Source organism: Mobula birostris, chromosome 12 (genome assembly GCF_030028105.1).
Source record: "Mobula birostris isolate sMobBir1 chromosome 12, sMobBir1.hap1, whole genome shotgun sequence".
NCBI classification, from domain to species: Eukaryota; Metazoa; Chordata; class Chondrichthyes; order Myliobatiformes; family Myliobatidae; genus Mobula; species Mobula birostris.
This window is the reverse complement of record NC_092381.1, coordinates 47245531-47261425: the sequence shown is the minus strand read 5'-3', so window position 1 is coordinate 47261425 and position 15895 is coordinate 47245531. Positions and strand designations below refer to the sequence as shown.

General features: G+C 38.7%; 1 protein-coding gene across 3 annotated transcripts in view; it reads right to left on the bottom strand.

Annotated features, from left to right (window-relative positions):
- Positions 1 to 15895, bottom strand: part of eps15 (epidermal growth factor receptor pathway substrate 15) — a 137758-nt gene that overhangs the window by 47344 nt on the left and 74519 nt on the right. For all 3 annotated transcript variants that reach the window (XM_072273756.1, XM_072273754.1, XM_072273755.1), the window contains one exon: positions 8735 to 8807. In XM_072273756.1, the coding sequence (XP_072129857.1) occupies positions 8735 to 8807 (73 nt within the window). The remainder of the gene's footprint in view (positions 1 to 8734; positions 8808 to 15895) is intronic.

Here is a 15895-nt window from a genome sequence, read left to right as displayed (position 1 = left end):
TCATCTCTCTTTGCCTTTTTTCCCCCCACACTAAAAACTGAATACAGTGGATTCTGGTTAATTGGGCAACCTTCTTATTAGGAAACTCTTAAAAAACAAAAACTAATCAAGAAAATAGCCGGGATTCCTTTCGTTTACTTAGGACTTTCGTTTTCTTGGCTACGGGGATCAGGGGGTATGGAGGGAAGGCTGGTGCAGGGTTCTGAGTTGGATGATCAGCCATGATCATAATAAATGGCGGTGCAGGCTCGAAGGGCCGAATGGCCTACTCCTGCACCTATTTTCTATGTTTCTATGACTCTGTATCACTTAATTGGGGCAGGGGACTGTTGCCAAAAATTTTCTAACTAGTGTCACACGTCTGCAGTTGTGTGGCGTTAAGACACTACATTGTGCTTGAAGCGAACAGTTTTTAAATAGCGCCAGTTGTGTGTGCTTCTTAAAAAAAAACAATAATTTTGTCACTGATAGTTGGCAAGAAATAAGCAGTAAGACAATTCTGAACTGTTTTTCTCACTCAACTTTCAAGCATGCAGGCTTGGAGGTGTTGGAAATAGTCGGGAATGAAAATGAAACTATTTCACTACTTCATTAAGTTAGGAACTTTTGAAAAATTTAAAGATACCTTGAATGTTGCAATGTAAGTAAAGATTTGGAGGATGCAATCCTTGCAAAATTGTATGAAGCCAGTCCATTATCTGCACTAGGTGTCTTTGCTGCTTTGTTCACTTATAGTAAATCTAAAGAACACTGCAGCATAAACTCAGCTCTCACCTGTACTGCAAAGAGCTGTTGCATACAACAGCGGGCACACCCCAGTACATCACTTCGACAGGTGGGCTAAGTCAGGAGAGGGTAGCTGGCAGGTTTTTTACCCTGGTGAGATAGGGACATTGCTTATCCTAGCATGCAAAGTCTGCTCTGGCAGACTGGGCGGATGAAACCTATCCAATGGCCAGGAAGGGGGTTCTGCAAAGCTGTGTAGAGAGTGAAGAGCATAACAAGGCACAATCATAGCCAACCACTGCAACCAAGGAAGAGCAGTTGTGACAACCTTCATACAACTGAACCCGGACTTCCAAAGTTCATAAGTGGAAACGCCCCAGTACAACGGCATTTCCCCACTTAAAAAACTTTCCCACCCAGGTTTCCTGTCATCGTCAGGTACAACAGACAAGCACCAAACCAATTATTAGGACCTAATGCACAGTTTTATAGTACTGTAGTAGTATTAATAATGTTCAAATTTGTTCTGCATTTCATTTAAATACATAATTTGTTACTCAGTTAAATGGTAGTTTGTGATTTTTTTTCATACCTTTTTAACTAATTTTCAGCTAATTGGGGCAGCCACTTAAATGGGCTAAAATGTATTGATCCTGATGTGTCCCAATTAACTGGAATCCATGGTATATGGAGTACTGAATATATAGTATATACAAGCATTTCTTCTTTTTGAGGAAGATACAACTAACCCAAGGTGACAGAGGTTCATAGTGTCTGTTACCATGTGTTATGGTGGTGGCACTGTTCTCACCGTATACTAAAGCTGTACTCAACATTCTGATACAACCTCTGAACCACATTTATGAATGAAATACCCGGGTACTCGATAGTCAACTAGTGAGCTGAGTGCAATAAAGTCCATGAAGGAATAGCGAAAAGTCACTGAATCAAGGCTGTTTACCTGCAACAAAGTAAAGAAATTCAGGAGGTAGTGACCTAGCATTACAAAACAGCCCGATGCTGAGGAGATGGAATCCCTTTCAATTGGGAAAGAAGCTCATCTGGTAATGCAGGCAATGTCAGTGCAGTCTATGGTATCTAACCTGAAAATGATGTGCAGGGAAAGCCTAATTTATTGTGTTTCTTGTCCATTTGGGAAAGTACTTTAGCAGTTCCTCCTCGAAAGAGAATTTCAGAAATCTCCACAATGCAACGGTTGCAACTGTGAGAAGTTGCTCATATCAAAGCTGAAGTCGGAAATGAGTACATCTCACTCAAGACATCAATTAATCAATATCATCCAGTGAAGAGTAAATTACATTGGAAAGGCGGTTCTTTCTCAGAAGGATATTAGAGAAGCAACAGGGGCTTCACAAGGATCCTATGCTTTCACTATTAATGAAAATAGCCATATTTTAAAATTCCATTTTTATTTAATTACATAAATTTAAATTCCCTGCTGATATAGTGGGATTCAAATTCATGTTTTAGGATTAAGAGCTCAGACCTCCTGATTGTTACCACTCTGTTACTAGAAAAGAGTTCTCCTGATCATCAACTTCCATCCCACCAGATTCCACATTCAATTGCTCATCCTTTCACTATTTCCATCACCGCCAAAGAGATCCCCACCATCAGATATTTTTCCCATTCATCCTCTTTCAAAACTCTTAAGGGGCCATCCATTTGTAATTCCCCGATCCGCTCATCAACCATTCCCTTACTCAAGCTGCTTTCCATGCAATCTGATGCTTTGGCCCTCTACTTTCCACCATCCAGAGACCCATACCGTCACGACAGAGAAGATGTCATTCATCTGCAATCCTTCCAATCAAGTGTACAGCTTTTCATGATGCATTCTCCTCTACATTGCAGACAAAAAAGACTAGGTGCAGTATACAGAGGTGAACCTGATCTTCTAGTTGCCAACACTTGAATTTTCCACCCCACTCCTACTCTAACCTCTTGTACTGCAGATCACCAATCTGTCATATTAACTCAGTTTTACCCTCCACACAAATATGTCGAGACTTACTGAGCACTTCCTAAGCTTTGCATTATATATTTCTTTTAATACATGTCAATTAGCTTGTGTCATTCTCTAACTACTCTCACTAAACTGCAACTAGGTTTCATCAACAGCTTATGATCATGCCTAACCTGACCTTCCCCATCAGATATTCCCTTTGCCCTAATGGAAGTCTTCAGCTTGAAAGATTATTTTTATTTCTCTTTTCACAAAAGCTGTCTGACTTGCTGAGTTTCCAGCATTTTCTGTTTTTAATAATGGTACTACTTTTTATAACTATATTTATATAACACATTAATAAATTCAGATCTGAAATTATTCCATACTTGTGAAACCCCCTTTTACTAGGCATCTCAGAAATGTGGCTCATTAGCCCCTAACAGCCACTGGACTCCGTGGCGAGAAACCCAGGCTTCATACGTCTAGGGTGTATACAACTTCAGTTCCGCCAAATCCCTGAAGTTGGGATGCCTCACCCACCCAAACCCCAGTTTGCGTGACTGCTGTGTGATTTACTGCCCCTGCAATAAATAGCCCGTCGGCAAAAAAAAACAGCTTGTACACTGCGTACAATTATAAAGAAGTATACTTAAGAATGTTAACTTAAGCAAACAGTTAATGGAAAGAAAGATAAAAAACAAAAAGGGCCCATTATTCTTGTCGTTCACTCATGTGCTGGACCCTCAGTCTGTGCGAAAGCACACACCACCTTTTGAATGTTGCTCGAAATCCATCTTGAACAAACAGATCTCCCATGGGAGTATTGGTCCTTCCTCCTTGAACCCATTCATCTGCACAAAGCACCTTGTGCAACAGGGACAGAATCCTCAGCTATCTTCCCCACTGTGTTCTCCCAGCTCCCGCCGAAAAAAACCTCTCCACACCACTGTTCACCAGAACCTTCTCCCAATTCCATCATCCTGATTGGCTGACACCACATTCCTAAGGTGTACAACAAAGCCTCTTACCTCAGCTCAACCCAAACAGGGTGAAAGCAGGCAGACTGCTGTTACAGAACTGTTAAAATTATACCCACGGCATAGCAGTAAAAACCCTAATCAGGGCATTACATTTGCTTTACCTTGATGATTCATTCATTCAGCAGAAATGGAGATATCTGTCAGGTCCTCACTCATCAGGGGATCAGTGGTGTTATCATTTCAGAGGACCTGTCCTGGGCCCAATATGCAAGTGCAACTACAAAGAAAGAATAGCAGCCCCTCTACTTTCTTAGGAGTTTGTGAAAATTCAGCATGACATCTATAACTTTAACTAAACTTCTAGGTGTGCAGTAGAGAGTATATTCACCGGCTGTATCGAAGCCTGGTATGGAAACGAAAATGCCCTTGAACAGAAAATCCTACAAGAATAATGGTTTTGGCACACTCCATCAAAGGTAAAGCCCTCCCCACCACTGAGCACATCTACACAGAGCGTTATACATGAATTCCCACTGCTACCTGTAAGGAGTTTGCATATTCTCTTTGTGACTGCATGGGTTTCCTCCCACAGTCCAAAGATATACTTTTTGGTAGGTTAATTGGTCATTGTAAATTGCCCCGTGATTAGCCTAGGTTTAAATCAGGGGATTATTGAGTGGTGCAGCTTGAAGGGCTGGAAGAGCCTTTTCCAGGCTGTATCTCAATAAAATAAAAAAAATCTATAAAGCAGCATCCATCATCAGGGCCCCCACCACCCAGGTCTTGCTTTCCTCTCACTGCTGCCATCAGGGAGGTGGTACAGGAGCCTTAGAACTCACACCACCTGGTTCAGGAATAGTTCTTACCCCTCAATCATCAGGCTCCTGAACCAGAGGGGATAACTTCACTTATCCCATCACTGGACTGTTTCCACAACCTATGGACTCACTTTGAAGGACACTTTATCTCATGTTCTCAATAATTAACGCTTATTTATTATTATTATTATTTCTTTTTTTCATTTTTGTATTTGCAGTTTGTTACCTTTTGCACACTGGTTTGTCCACCCCTGTTGGTGAGGTCTTTCATAGATTCCATTATGGCTATTGGATTTATTGAGTATGCCCACAAGTAAATGAATCTACGGGTTGTGCAGTATACGATGACATTTATATACTTTGATAATAAAATTTACTTTGATTACTTCTTTGTTAGCTACAATTCTGAACTGCTTGTCTCATCACCCCACCCAAGGGAGCTGGAAAACTCCAAATATAGAAAGCATCCAAATCCAACATAACCACTGCCTAGAAATTCTTTAGAATGTGCAGTTCTTTGCCTAAACTGTCAAAGCCAATTATTTTTGACAATGTGATTAAAGTGGCTATCAATAAATCCTCCACCCATGAACTTAATACAAGACATATGTGTTTCTATGCAAAGAAATCCTGAATTCCAACAAACATATTCACCCACTTGCACACAATTTGTGGCTTACAAGTCTGATTACTAGGCTATGGGGATCAATCACAGGGATTACCAGGTCTTTATAGATAGTGATGCTGCTGCAAAGTAACCTTATCATTAACCACGTGCATACATGTAATTGTGCACAGGATAATAAAGTCGATATTTTGACTTTTGATGTTACTCGTTTCAACAGCCATATTCTCTCAAATTAACCAATTTTCAAAAAAGGAAAAGCAGGGAGAAGAGCATGCAATTAGGATGTGAATTAGAACCATGTGCCAGTGCACGTCATCAGTACAGTGAAATGACTAATAACTCCGGTTTACGGCAAACTTGACTCAGTAGAGATGCATTGTCTCATCTACATTACATTTCTCTCCAGTTCTCATTTTAGACATGAAAGTTTAACCAATCTAAAGCCAACAGAATGAAAAATCACACAAATAAAGAATGTTAACAATGAATTGCATCAATCATACAGAAGGATTGTGTCAAAACCTGGCTGGCCAGAAACAAGAAATGTTTTAAAGATGGACAAGGGCCAAAGTGTTACAGATGTTACACTTGCAGATGTAGGGCTCAAAAATCTGAATTCACAGAAAAGGATCAACAATTAAATAGTTCACCAGGCTAGGCCAGATTTAATTGGATTTCTACTTTTAATATAACTGATCTGAGGGACGTGATTGCATTCCCAGAAAATGATCTGTACTATAATTTCCTGTAACATGAAGCCAAATCATCAGTGCATGAGTCAAGAATTAGGAGTTTTAAAAAAAATAAATTTTTGTGTTGATTTGATCAGACATAAGCATTGAACCAAACTCAGGCCATCAAGAAACAAGAGATGTTTTAAACATGGACAAGAACCAGGTGGATCTTATGTCTTGAGAAGTTGGGAAGATTGTAGCCAATTCCTCAAATTTCCTGACTTCTCTCAGCAACAAAACATTTTGAATTCTCCTCTCAAGGCTTGAATGTACTAGGATTGTGGATGGCCAGTCACTGAGTATATTAAAGGCTAAATCTGATAAGATTTATGTAATCAAGGGATATGACTAAGGGCATACTATCAGCCATGACATTACTGAATAGTGGAGGAACCTTGAAGTGCCATGTGGCTCATTCCCCTTTCAATCTCTTTTGTTAATCCTGAGAAGTTTTAGCTGCTCCTCTTGGAGTGCTTAGAACATTAGCTTAACCTTTCTGCATCTTTCTTGTCATCGGCAGCTTTCACTTAATAACTACGTCCATTGTTGCCTCAAGCCCAATTGTGTGAAGAAACTGGAATCTCAAGCCAACTTGCTAGCTTTTGGAATGAAACCTTCAATAGGATTTAGTCTTAGCTCAGTTATCACTTTGGAATAAATAGGTAGTAGATGGCCATTCAAAAGCTTGTTACACGTTTTTGTTTAAATTCAGTGCCACATAGGAAATATCATACTACCACAGTTTTTATCAGAACCATTCATTTAAAGTGTCATTGATGTTTTCAGGTGAACACAAGTATCACACTTTACCACTTAAAAACGAGCTGCTTTTCCAGTGCCTCGATCATGTTATCCTTCAACCACTATCATTAACACAAATAATTCTTTCAGTTATGACAATGTACATGACACTTCACTGTGTGAAAACTGGTGCTGAATTTCATTACATCACACCAATAAGTAGCTCATTGACTGCAAATTACTTTGAGATGATGTTGGTATATTTTTAAAAACGGTATATGAAAGGGAACAATGTCCATAACTGATACAGATAGTGCACAGCATTTCCCTCTTGCACTATTATAAATTATAGTGTAATGCACGTCCATCAGAGTAAAGGCTACAATTTAAAGTTCACATGGAAAGCAAACTTTATTTCAAGAAAAACAACGCTGGCCAGCTTAAAATGTATGAACAATTTACTAACTTGTAAATGAAATCAGTTATCATCATAAATAGCTGCATCTATCCGGATTCCCAGGAAGAATAATTCAGCAGTTACCTCAAAAGGTGACAATTTAGTTCAGTGGGTGAACGTCAGAACTACCATCTGGAGACCAAATTATGCAACAGCAACACAGCTTTGTATGAGAATTTCTCGCCTTCCACGTGACTCTGCACTATACACCTCCTCCACTAAGACGGTGGTTAAGCAACATATTGGAAGTCCTTTTCTCAATCCATTTTGAAATCTGGCATCAAATGCACAAATGTAATCTGGGACTATTTTTTCCCCCACCCATATTGTGTGAAAACCTCCAGACTCCCGTTTCATAACTCTCCATTATAGTGTGATGAAAACAGAAGTGTTAAATGCATTCAGACAACCTCGCAATTGACTATCAAAATGCATTTCCCTTCTGAAGTAACCAAATATTATTCAAAATCAAACAAATTTAATAATTTATCTAAATTACACAGTATCTCGAAAATCTGCAGTATCCACTCAATAAAAACAGACCCTGTAGCACTGGCAAATGGTGTTTTTACTGCCTGCTGTACTCAGCAATGCCGTTTTTGAAAACTGAAGCAAAATTTATATATATCAGAATTGCAATAATTTACAGTATTTAAAGGTATTAAGAGTAGACATTCTCAAGCTGGTATGATGATGCTGCTAAATATAACCAAGGTAAACGGAAACAGAAGAATGAGTGGGAGGGTTCATGAAAGAATATCAAATTGTACAGATTATAATATTTTGCCAAAAACCTCAAAAGACATATTAAGCAAAAATATTAGATTTGCTCTTATAATTCTCTTAGGAAGCTTTCATAAATGTAAAACAATCATTCATTTTGAATTGAATTCTACCACACAATAACAATGCAGCTACATTTCTCTGAGCTATCCTAGCTGCGTCATGCAATTGAAATCTGGTATGATGTTTAATGAAAGAATTTCACTTTGGAGCTGGTCATGATATGGAAATCCTAATGACGTTTTATCATTCATAACCAACAATAAAAAAGGTAATGTTTGCCCCTTACTATCCCCTCTTCAACTATGCTACCATCTCCATTAATGACATCATAGTAGCTGGGGTAAACAGAACTTAATTTTAAGAAACGGCCACCTAAACTGTTTATTGATTAATTAATGATGATTGCTGCAAGTATCCTTAGAGCTGAGAATAATTCGATGCTCACAGGGAATCTGACAAACTGTATTAGACCTTAAATATCAATGTGCTTGTTGATGCCTCAAGCAAAAATATTAAGCAAAAAGCTCTTGTACAAATTTTGTTCAAGCTAAAAAGTCACTGTACTTGAACAATTAGAAAATATGCATTTGATACAACAGTTTCACTATTTAGGTAATTTTTCAAATTTTTCATCTGTCTTAATAGGTATATTTGAAAATTATAAAACTTATTTTTCACCAACAGTAATCCATATTTTTCATCTTGAAAAACAGCTACTGCTTGGCTTCAGTAAAAATTCTGCATGACATACCTTTATCCTAACTAAAACCCTTCACGGACAGTAAAATCAGCAAAATCTCAGCATCTGAAAAACAGTCTGAAAATCCAGCAAGGACAGCATGACTTTGCAGATGCTGATCACTTAACTTAAACAAGTGATGCAATTAATACTTGCCTGGACCTCACTCGTTCGCTGCTTGACCGCTTCTTCCTTTTCTTTGATTTCCACTTCAACAGTGCTTTTCTCCCTGGAAGACCAGCAAACAAGGCAAGTATACTTAAGGACATCAGCTACAGCAGGAACAGCTAACCAGCTCCCAAATCCTGACTCGCCCTTCAAATGCATCGTCTTACAGTGAGCTAGTGCTTGAAAGGAAACTGGGAAGGTTATCAATAACCTTTTAAACTACGAATGAAATGCCTGATTTCAGTGAGGAATGAAAATGTCTGATATCTGAAAGGGTTCTGTGAAATACAGAGTCGAAAATCAATGAGACTATTTTTCATCACAAATGTCACTGTTGCTATGGAGCTGTTGGCTAATCAAAGCTAGAGTTTATAGGAAGAGGAGGAGCTAAAAGCATCATCCCACCATTAAACTATATTTTATACAAAACTAAATTTTAAACTACCAATACACAAATATTTTGATTAGTATTAAAACAATAGATATTCAAAACACATTTGTAAAAATATTGTACTTTTATTTATAAATTACATTTTTAAAAGAAGAGAATTTTCAGAATATAACAGGAATATTATTCTTTTCTGTTTAAAGATTTTGTCTGCAAAACAGGAATGTTGTTAAATCTTACAACATACATGAATTGTGGCCTTCTTATATATTTTAATTACTTCATTTGTATTCTCAGTTTAACATAGCATCACATTAATGGCATGAAAATGTTTGCAAAATTTTAATCCAGTATGAAGTCACCACTAATGAGAATCTGACAGTGCACAGACATGGCTGACAATTTTATTTTGATCTGTCAATTGTCTTTTGAACCTCGTAACACATACCTCTCTTCTCCCCACCCCCCAACCCCTGATAATTTTCAGACTCACCGGTCATCGGGTGAAGAGCGGTGCCGTGGAGATTTTAAACAATCTCTTACCACTCGCATCATCTTTGCGGTGCATTCTAACTTGGCACTCAGCTCAGCTTCAGAAGTGTGGAGTTTAAGATCAAATGCATATCAATTGAATGTCATGAGTGAATCCTATGACTGCATACCTGCATGATATAATCAGCAGAGGCTGATGTTCTCCAACAATTGTAAGCCTGCCCTCTCTCACCACATACGCAGACAAGGGTTTCAGATTCTACAGAATCCCTTCAGAAACCAGGAAATAATAGTCACGTGGAAAGCAACCTAGCCCGGGAGACATGCCACACTGCATAGTCATTCATTTAATTTCATGTGGTGAGCTTTGTGGAAAAGTGGGGGGGGGGGGGGGGGGGATAATGAAGAGGATACAAAATAGGTTTCCTGAATTGCCCTAATGATATTTGATTGTGATATTTTTTTTAAAAAAGAGTTGCCTGGTATGTACAATTGTTTAACCACACCGCAGCAGCAGCTTGCTAAGGGAATCGTTATATAAATAGAAGGTGGTTACCAAGCCTGTGAGCCAGTGTGATGAAGTAATTTACAGTGGTGAAGACAGCAGTGGCAGGGAGATAAACAGGTCATCTGAAGTAAGCTGGCAGTCGATAACAATAGACCAAAAGGTAGTTTATTAAGAAAAGGCGATGAAATGATAGCACAAATATTAAATTATGGTTTTATTCTTTAAATACAAAATTAATATATCATTGCTCATTTGCAAATTTGTCGAGCACATCATGCATCTGCAAATATTGAACTAGAAATCATATATTTCTTCAAATAAAGCTCTTGAGAATTTTTTCCAAGTTTTAAACAGCTGATGCATTAGGTTTTAACTGAGGTTCTGAATATTATTGATGATGGCAACCCAAGAATTTTTAAAGACAAATTGCTTGCTAGCTCTCACCAAAATGTGGAAAGTACTTATTATGCAATTGCCTCACAATTTATTTATCATTGAATAAGACAACCAGGACCTGATTTAGTTTAAAAAAAACAGAATGTCACCAAATGTATCCAAGATAAAACATAAGTTGCTACATACATCAAAAGAACTAGCTCAAATACATGTTCTTATGTTAATAAATGACTTATTAGCAAGTGTGAGTCTGCAAATCTAGGCCCAAATGTCAAACATGAAGGACTAGAGGCCCAGAGTCCTGGGGCTGGATGCCTGTGCGAGTGAGAGGAATGGGAAAAAGAGCTTATTTTGGTGCTGTTGTTGATGCTGTTTGTGTGTTCTCTGGAACACTGTGGGCATGCTGTTTTTGCCGGAATGTGCGACAGCACTTGCAGGCTGCCCTCAGCACATTCTTGGGTGCACTGGTTGTTATTGCAAATGATGCATTTCTATATTTTGATCCATATGCGATAAAGAAATCGGAATCGGATTCAGAACCTGTAATCTGAATTTGAAGTGAGTCAGAATCAAAATTAACATCATCGGCATATGTCATGAAATTTGTTAAATTTGCGGCAGCAGTACAGTGCATTATTATTCAGAAATAACTGAATTACAATAATTATATGTTTATTAAATAGTTAAGTTAAAATACGTAGTGTAAAAACAGAACACCAGAGGTGGTGTTCACGGGTTCAATGCCCACTTAGAAATCAGATGGCAGAGGGGAAGAAGCTGTTCCTGAATCACTGAGTGTGTGCCTTCAGGCTCCTGTACCTCCTTTCCTGATGGTAACAATGAGAAGAGGGCATGTCCTGGGTGGTGTGGGGTCCTTAATGATGGACGCTGCCTTCCTGAGGCACCACTCCTTGAAGACGTCTGCAGACAGCAAGTAACATGTGTGCCTCAAAAATAAATATGTACAAAAATGAATTTTAACATATCCCAACATTTTAATGTTGCCGAATCCCACTATAAGTATCCTAAAGGTCACGTTGACCAGGAATTCAACTTGACCAGCCACATAGCAACACTATGCCCACAAGCTTAGAAAAATAGAGGGCTATGGGTAACCCCAAGTAATTTCTAAAGTAAGTACATGTTCGGCACAGCATCATGGGCCAAAGGGCCTGTATTGTGCTGTAGGTTTTCTATGCTTCTAAGTGGAGACCAGAAGATGGGAATCCCACCACTGGAAATTCATCTCCTGACACCCCCAAGCTTTTATACCATCTGCAAGGCACATGTCAGGAATGTAATGGAGCATCTTCTACTTGACTGGATAACTCCAATAACACTCAAGAAGCTCAATACTATTCAGGACACAGGCACACATCAGCTATAGTTTACCGCTGAAAAAATAAATTACAGTGCCTCATGTGAGCTACTCCAACAACAGGTCCCCAACTCATGAACACCAAGACCAGCGGAGCATTTGAATACCATGCCCTACCTTGTCAGTACTGTACATCACTGGTCTGTCATCAGTGCTAGGTCTGCATCCTGGAACTCACTACTGTGAGATTTGTTTCAACACAATGAATGCAGCTGTTCAAAAAAGCTGTCTTCTCAATGCCTATTAGGAATGAGCAGTAAATGGTGGCCTTGCCAGTAAAGCACATATCTCAAAAAAGTGTCAAAAACAAAATTATTTTGTAAGCCAGTTTTATTGTCAGCTATATCAATGAGTAGTTTTAGGCTATCTGACCTAAGGAGACATCAGGTCTTATCTGACAATTCTGCACACATAAACATTAATAAGTGAGCTAAGGCTAATGACCAAAAATAGGAATCATGGCTCCTATTTGAAACACATTTAAATTTACATTACACCATTTTCAGATCATCGGTAGATAGAGGGAATTGAATCCAATGGTTACTTTGTTCATTAGACAAAGCAACAGTTGTGGTCTCCTCTTTAAAGAAAGTTTTGCCAGTTAACATAAATATTTCCCCTGAATCTTTCTTTCTGCCAAATACAACCTGCACTGAAGAGAACAAGTGGGTGATCAACTGTTCAGGAGTCAAAAGTGTTGCTTAGAGAGAGAAACCAATTGTTACAAACTCTGCATTCTACATCTAACAAAGCATAATATTCCAATACAAATTACAATGGGAACTGAAAACACAAATTAGGGCAATTTAAAACAGTTTTGTAAGTAGGATAAAGTAGGAAGTAGAAAAGATTAGGGGGAAGAAGCAGAGTATAAATACATTTAAAGTGAATGCTCTGCTCCCTAGAGAAATGTGAGTGCGCAATTAACTGAAATCAGCAGAGCAGAGATGGGACTGAAAACTGGTGTGAACAGCAAACAAAGTGTGTTTGGCAGAGGGATTCATGATTAAAGGTAAGATTCTTATTTATAAATTAAGGCACTGGAAAACAGGGTAAGTGAAGATTACTTAGTCATAAATAAACATGCACAGCAGAATCTAATATGTTGGAATTTGTGTGGAATGCATCTAGATGTTGAATAAGTTATTTCTGTTTAATAAAAAATTCAGGTGGTGTTGAGAGAAAGACTTCCAAGGTAACAGAAGTGTAAAGGAGTCAATTTACCAATATCCAAAGACAAATAATTTGGATACCAGGTCTGCATTCATAGATGAAACCAATAGCTTCAGAACACCACATTAATAACTAGGTTACTATCATCATATAAAACATTCAACTATCAATCTGGAAAACAAGATGCTTCATTGTTATTTTTGGGAGGTTTGTTTGTTGTCGTGTCCTCCCTAGCTTTATCCCCTCTTTGAGAATTGCCTTTCCAGCTCAGCATTGCGCCTAGATTGCCTGTAACACAGGCCATCCACTAGCACAAAGACCAGGGGATTCAGAGCTCCATGAAAGCTTTGTGATGCAGTGAGGGACAGGATTGAATGGCACACACACCAATTGGAAAGTTGAAGGATTGCCATTGCACACTACTCTTCATCCACTGATCCATATAGGAAATTAAATTAAATGTCTTATCAATTATTCTCACTATGATGCAGAGTTTCAACCCAAACCATTGACAGTTCCTTCTCACCCACAGATGCTGCTTAATTGCCAAGTTCCTGCTGCAGACTATGTTGCTCCAGATTGTATAAGACATTGGCGAGGCCTACTTTGGAGCACTGTGTGCAGTTTTAGTCACCTACCTACAGGAAAGATGTAAGTAAGTTCGAAAGAGCACAGAGAAAACTTACAAGGATGTTGCCAGGACAGAAGGACCTGAGTTACAGTATAGGGAAAGGTGGAATATGTTAGAACTGTATTCCCTAGAACATTGAAGATTGAGAAGAGATTTGATAGAGGTGTACAAAATAGCACCTGATACGTTAGGGAAAGAAGCTATTAAACAAAATGCGGGGAATAATCAAATGAGACAGTATCTACTGCGAAAGAAAGAGCTTATGTTTCACATCAATAGTTTTTACCAGAACAGAAAAAACTAAAAATAATGTAAGTTTCAAGCAGCAGAAAACAGAGGAAAGGCAGATCTACCCTTTTCTTCTTTCTGTGAAATGGAGGCCAGAAGGATTCTGTGACAGAACTAGTGGTGATGCTGGATGAAAGAGTGTTATGGGCTGGTAAGCAGCAGAAATTTGAGGGGTGGGTAGGTGGGAGGGAAAGAAAAATACAACACTACAACATGCAAGGCAAGGGGCTAGAATGCCTGATACTGCAGAATACAACATCCAGAAGGCTATGACTTTCCGATTCTGAAGACAAGCTACGTGCTTTATTATAAACAATGTTGGAGGCCAAAAGCAGAGTTAAATAGGACTGGAGTGCCGAACTAAAGTGACAACACCTGAAAACTCAGAGCCATTCTTGTGAATTGAACAGAGATACTCTGGAAAGCAGTCACCCAATTTGCATTTGTCCTTCCCAGTGCAAAAGAGACCACATCACGAGCACCAGAAGAATTATATAAAATTGGTAGTAAAGCAGATAAAACGCCGCTTCACCTGAAATGTATGTTTGGGGCTGAGGATGGCAAGAAGAGAAGTAAAGAACCAGTCGCTGAGATTGCATGGGGAAGTGCTATGAGAAGGGGTTTGGATATTCGTGGAGAGGTAACAATGAACCCAAGCATCATAGAGGGAGCAGTCCCTTTGGATTGCAGCAAGGGAAAGAAAAGGGATGATATCCCTGGTGGTGGCTTGTACTGGAACTCTTGGAAATTATGAAGGATCATAATCATCTATTCTGAAAGGCTGGAAGGAAGAGAAGGTGAATGCGACATTGTTCTGGAGAGAAGCAGTGACAGCAGATGTACAGGAAATAAGAACCTTGTCAGCTATGGGGGAGGGAAGGGAATGGGGAAAACCATTTCTGCCCTCCTCTCTTCCATAAGAACCGTCAAACCTCTCCCTTCTATCAAATTACACTACCTCCACATTTTCGATATTAAATGCTGTCACCCCTCTACCCTTTCTGCTTACCTATCTATGTCCCACTGCAGCTACCTGACTGATTGCTATGCCTCTAAAACTGGTGTCTGAGGCAAACTTTGACATTTTATTCTGCACTCAGATTTCCATGTCATATATAAAAGGAAAAGCATTGGTCAAAATGTGGAACAGCACCATCAACATCTTCTGGTCTGGGAAAAAAAATCTTCCAAAACTTGCTGTTATTTTTTGTCCTTAAATCAGACTTTGTTCAAATTGACACAAACCCTCCAAACATGACAAGACACAACCTTGTTAACAAGCCTTTTATGAAGGACTTTATCACTTTAAAATCCACACTACTGCAATCCTTTTATCAGCTTTCTCTATTACTCCATTAAAAAAATTCTATTAGTTTAGTCAAACATGATATTCCTTTTATAGATCTATGTTGGCTCTCTTTAATTAACTCAGACTTCAAGTACCTGTTAACTCACACGCCACCCGTCCAATTATATCTTTTTCTACTTTATCCACCTTCAGTTTAAACTGTCCAGCCTACAAATAATGTCCCTACAAGGTAATCAATCACCTTTGCCACTTTCTGAGCCTTGCATGTATCTAGGGAAGATTAGATCATGGCAAATCTGTCAATTTACAATACCTCTGCTTCTCTCAACAACTAGGAATACAAGTCACCTGGACCAACAGACTCTCCATTAAGAGCAAAGCAAGTCTTTCTAGAACCATCTTCTCATCAATTCTTACCCATCCATTATTTCTAGCATCTGCAGTTGCTCCAACAGAATATTCCTCCTTAGTAAACACAAATATTAACGTACCCACACTTTTCACTGCATTACTGAACTTTTATTCCTTCTTTAAATCTAGAATGTCCAAACCTGCCTTTTTCACTTATCTTGTTTACATGTTGTTA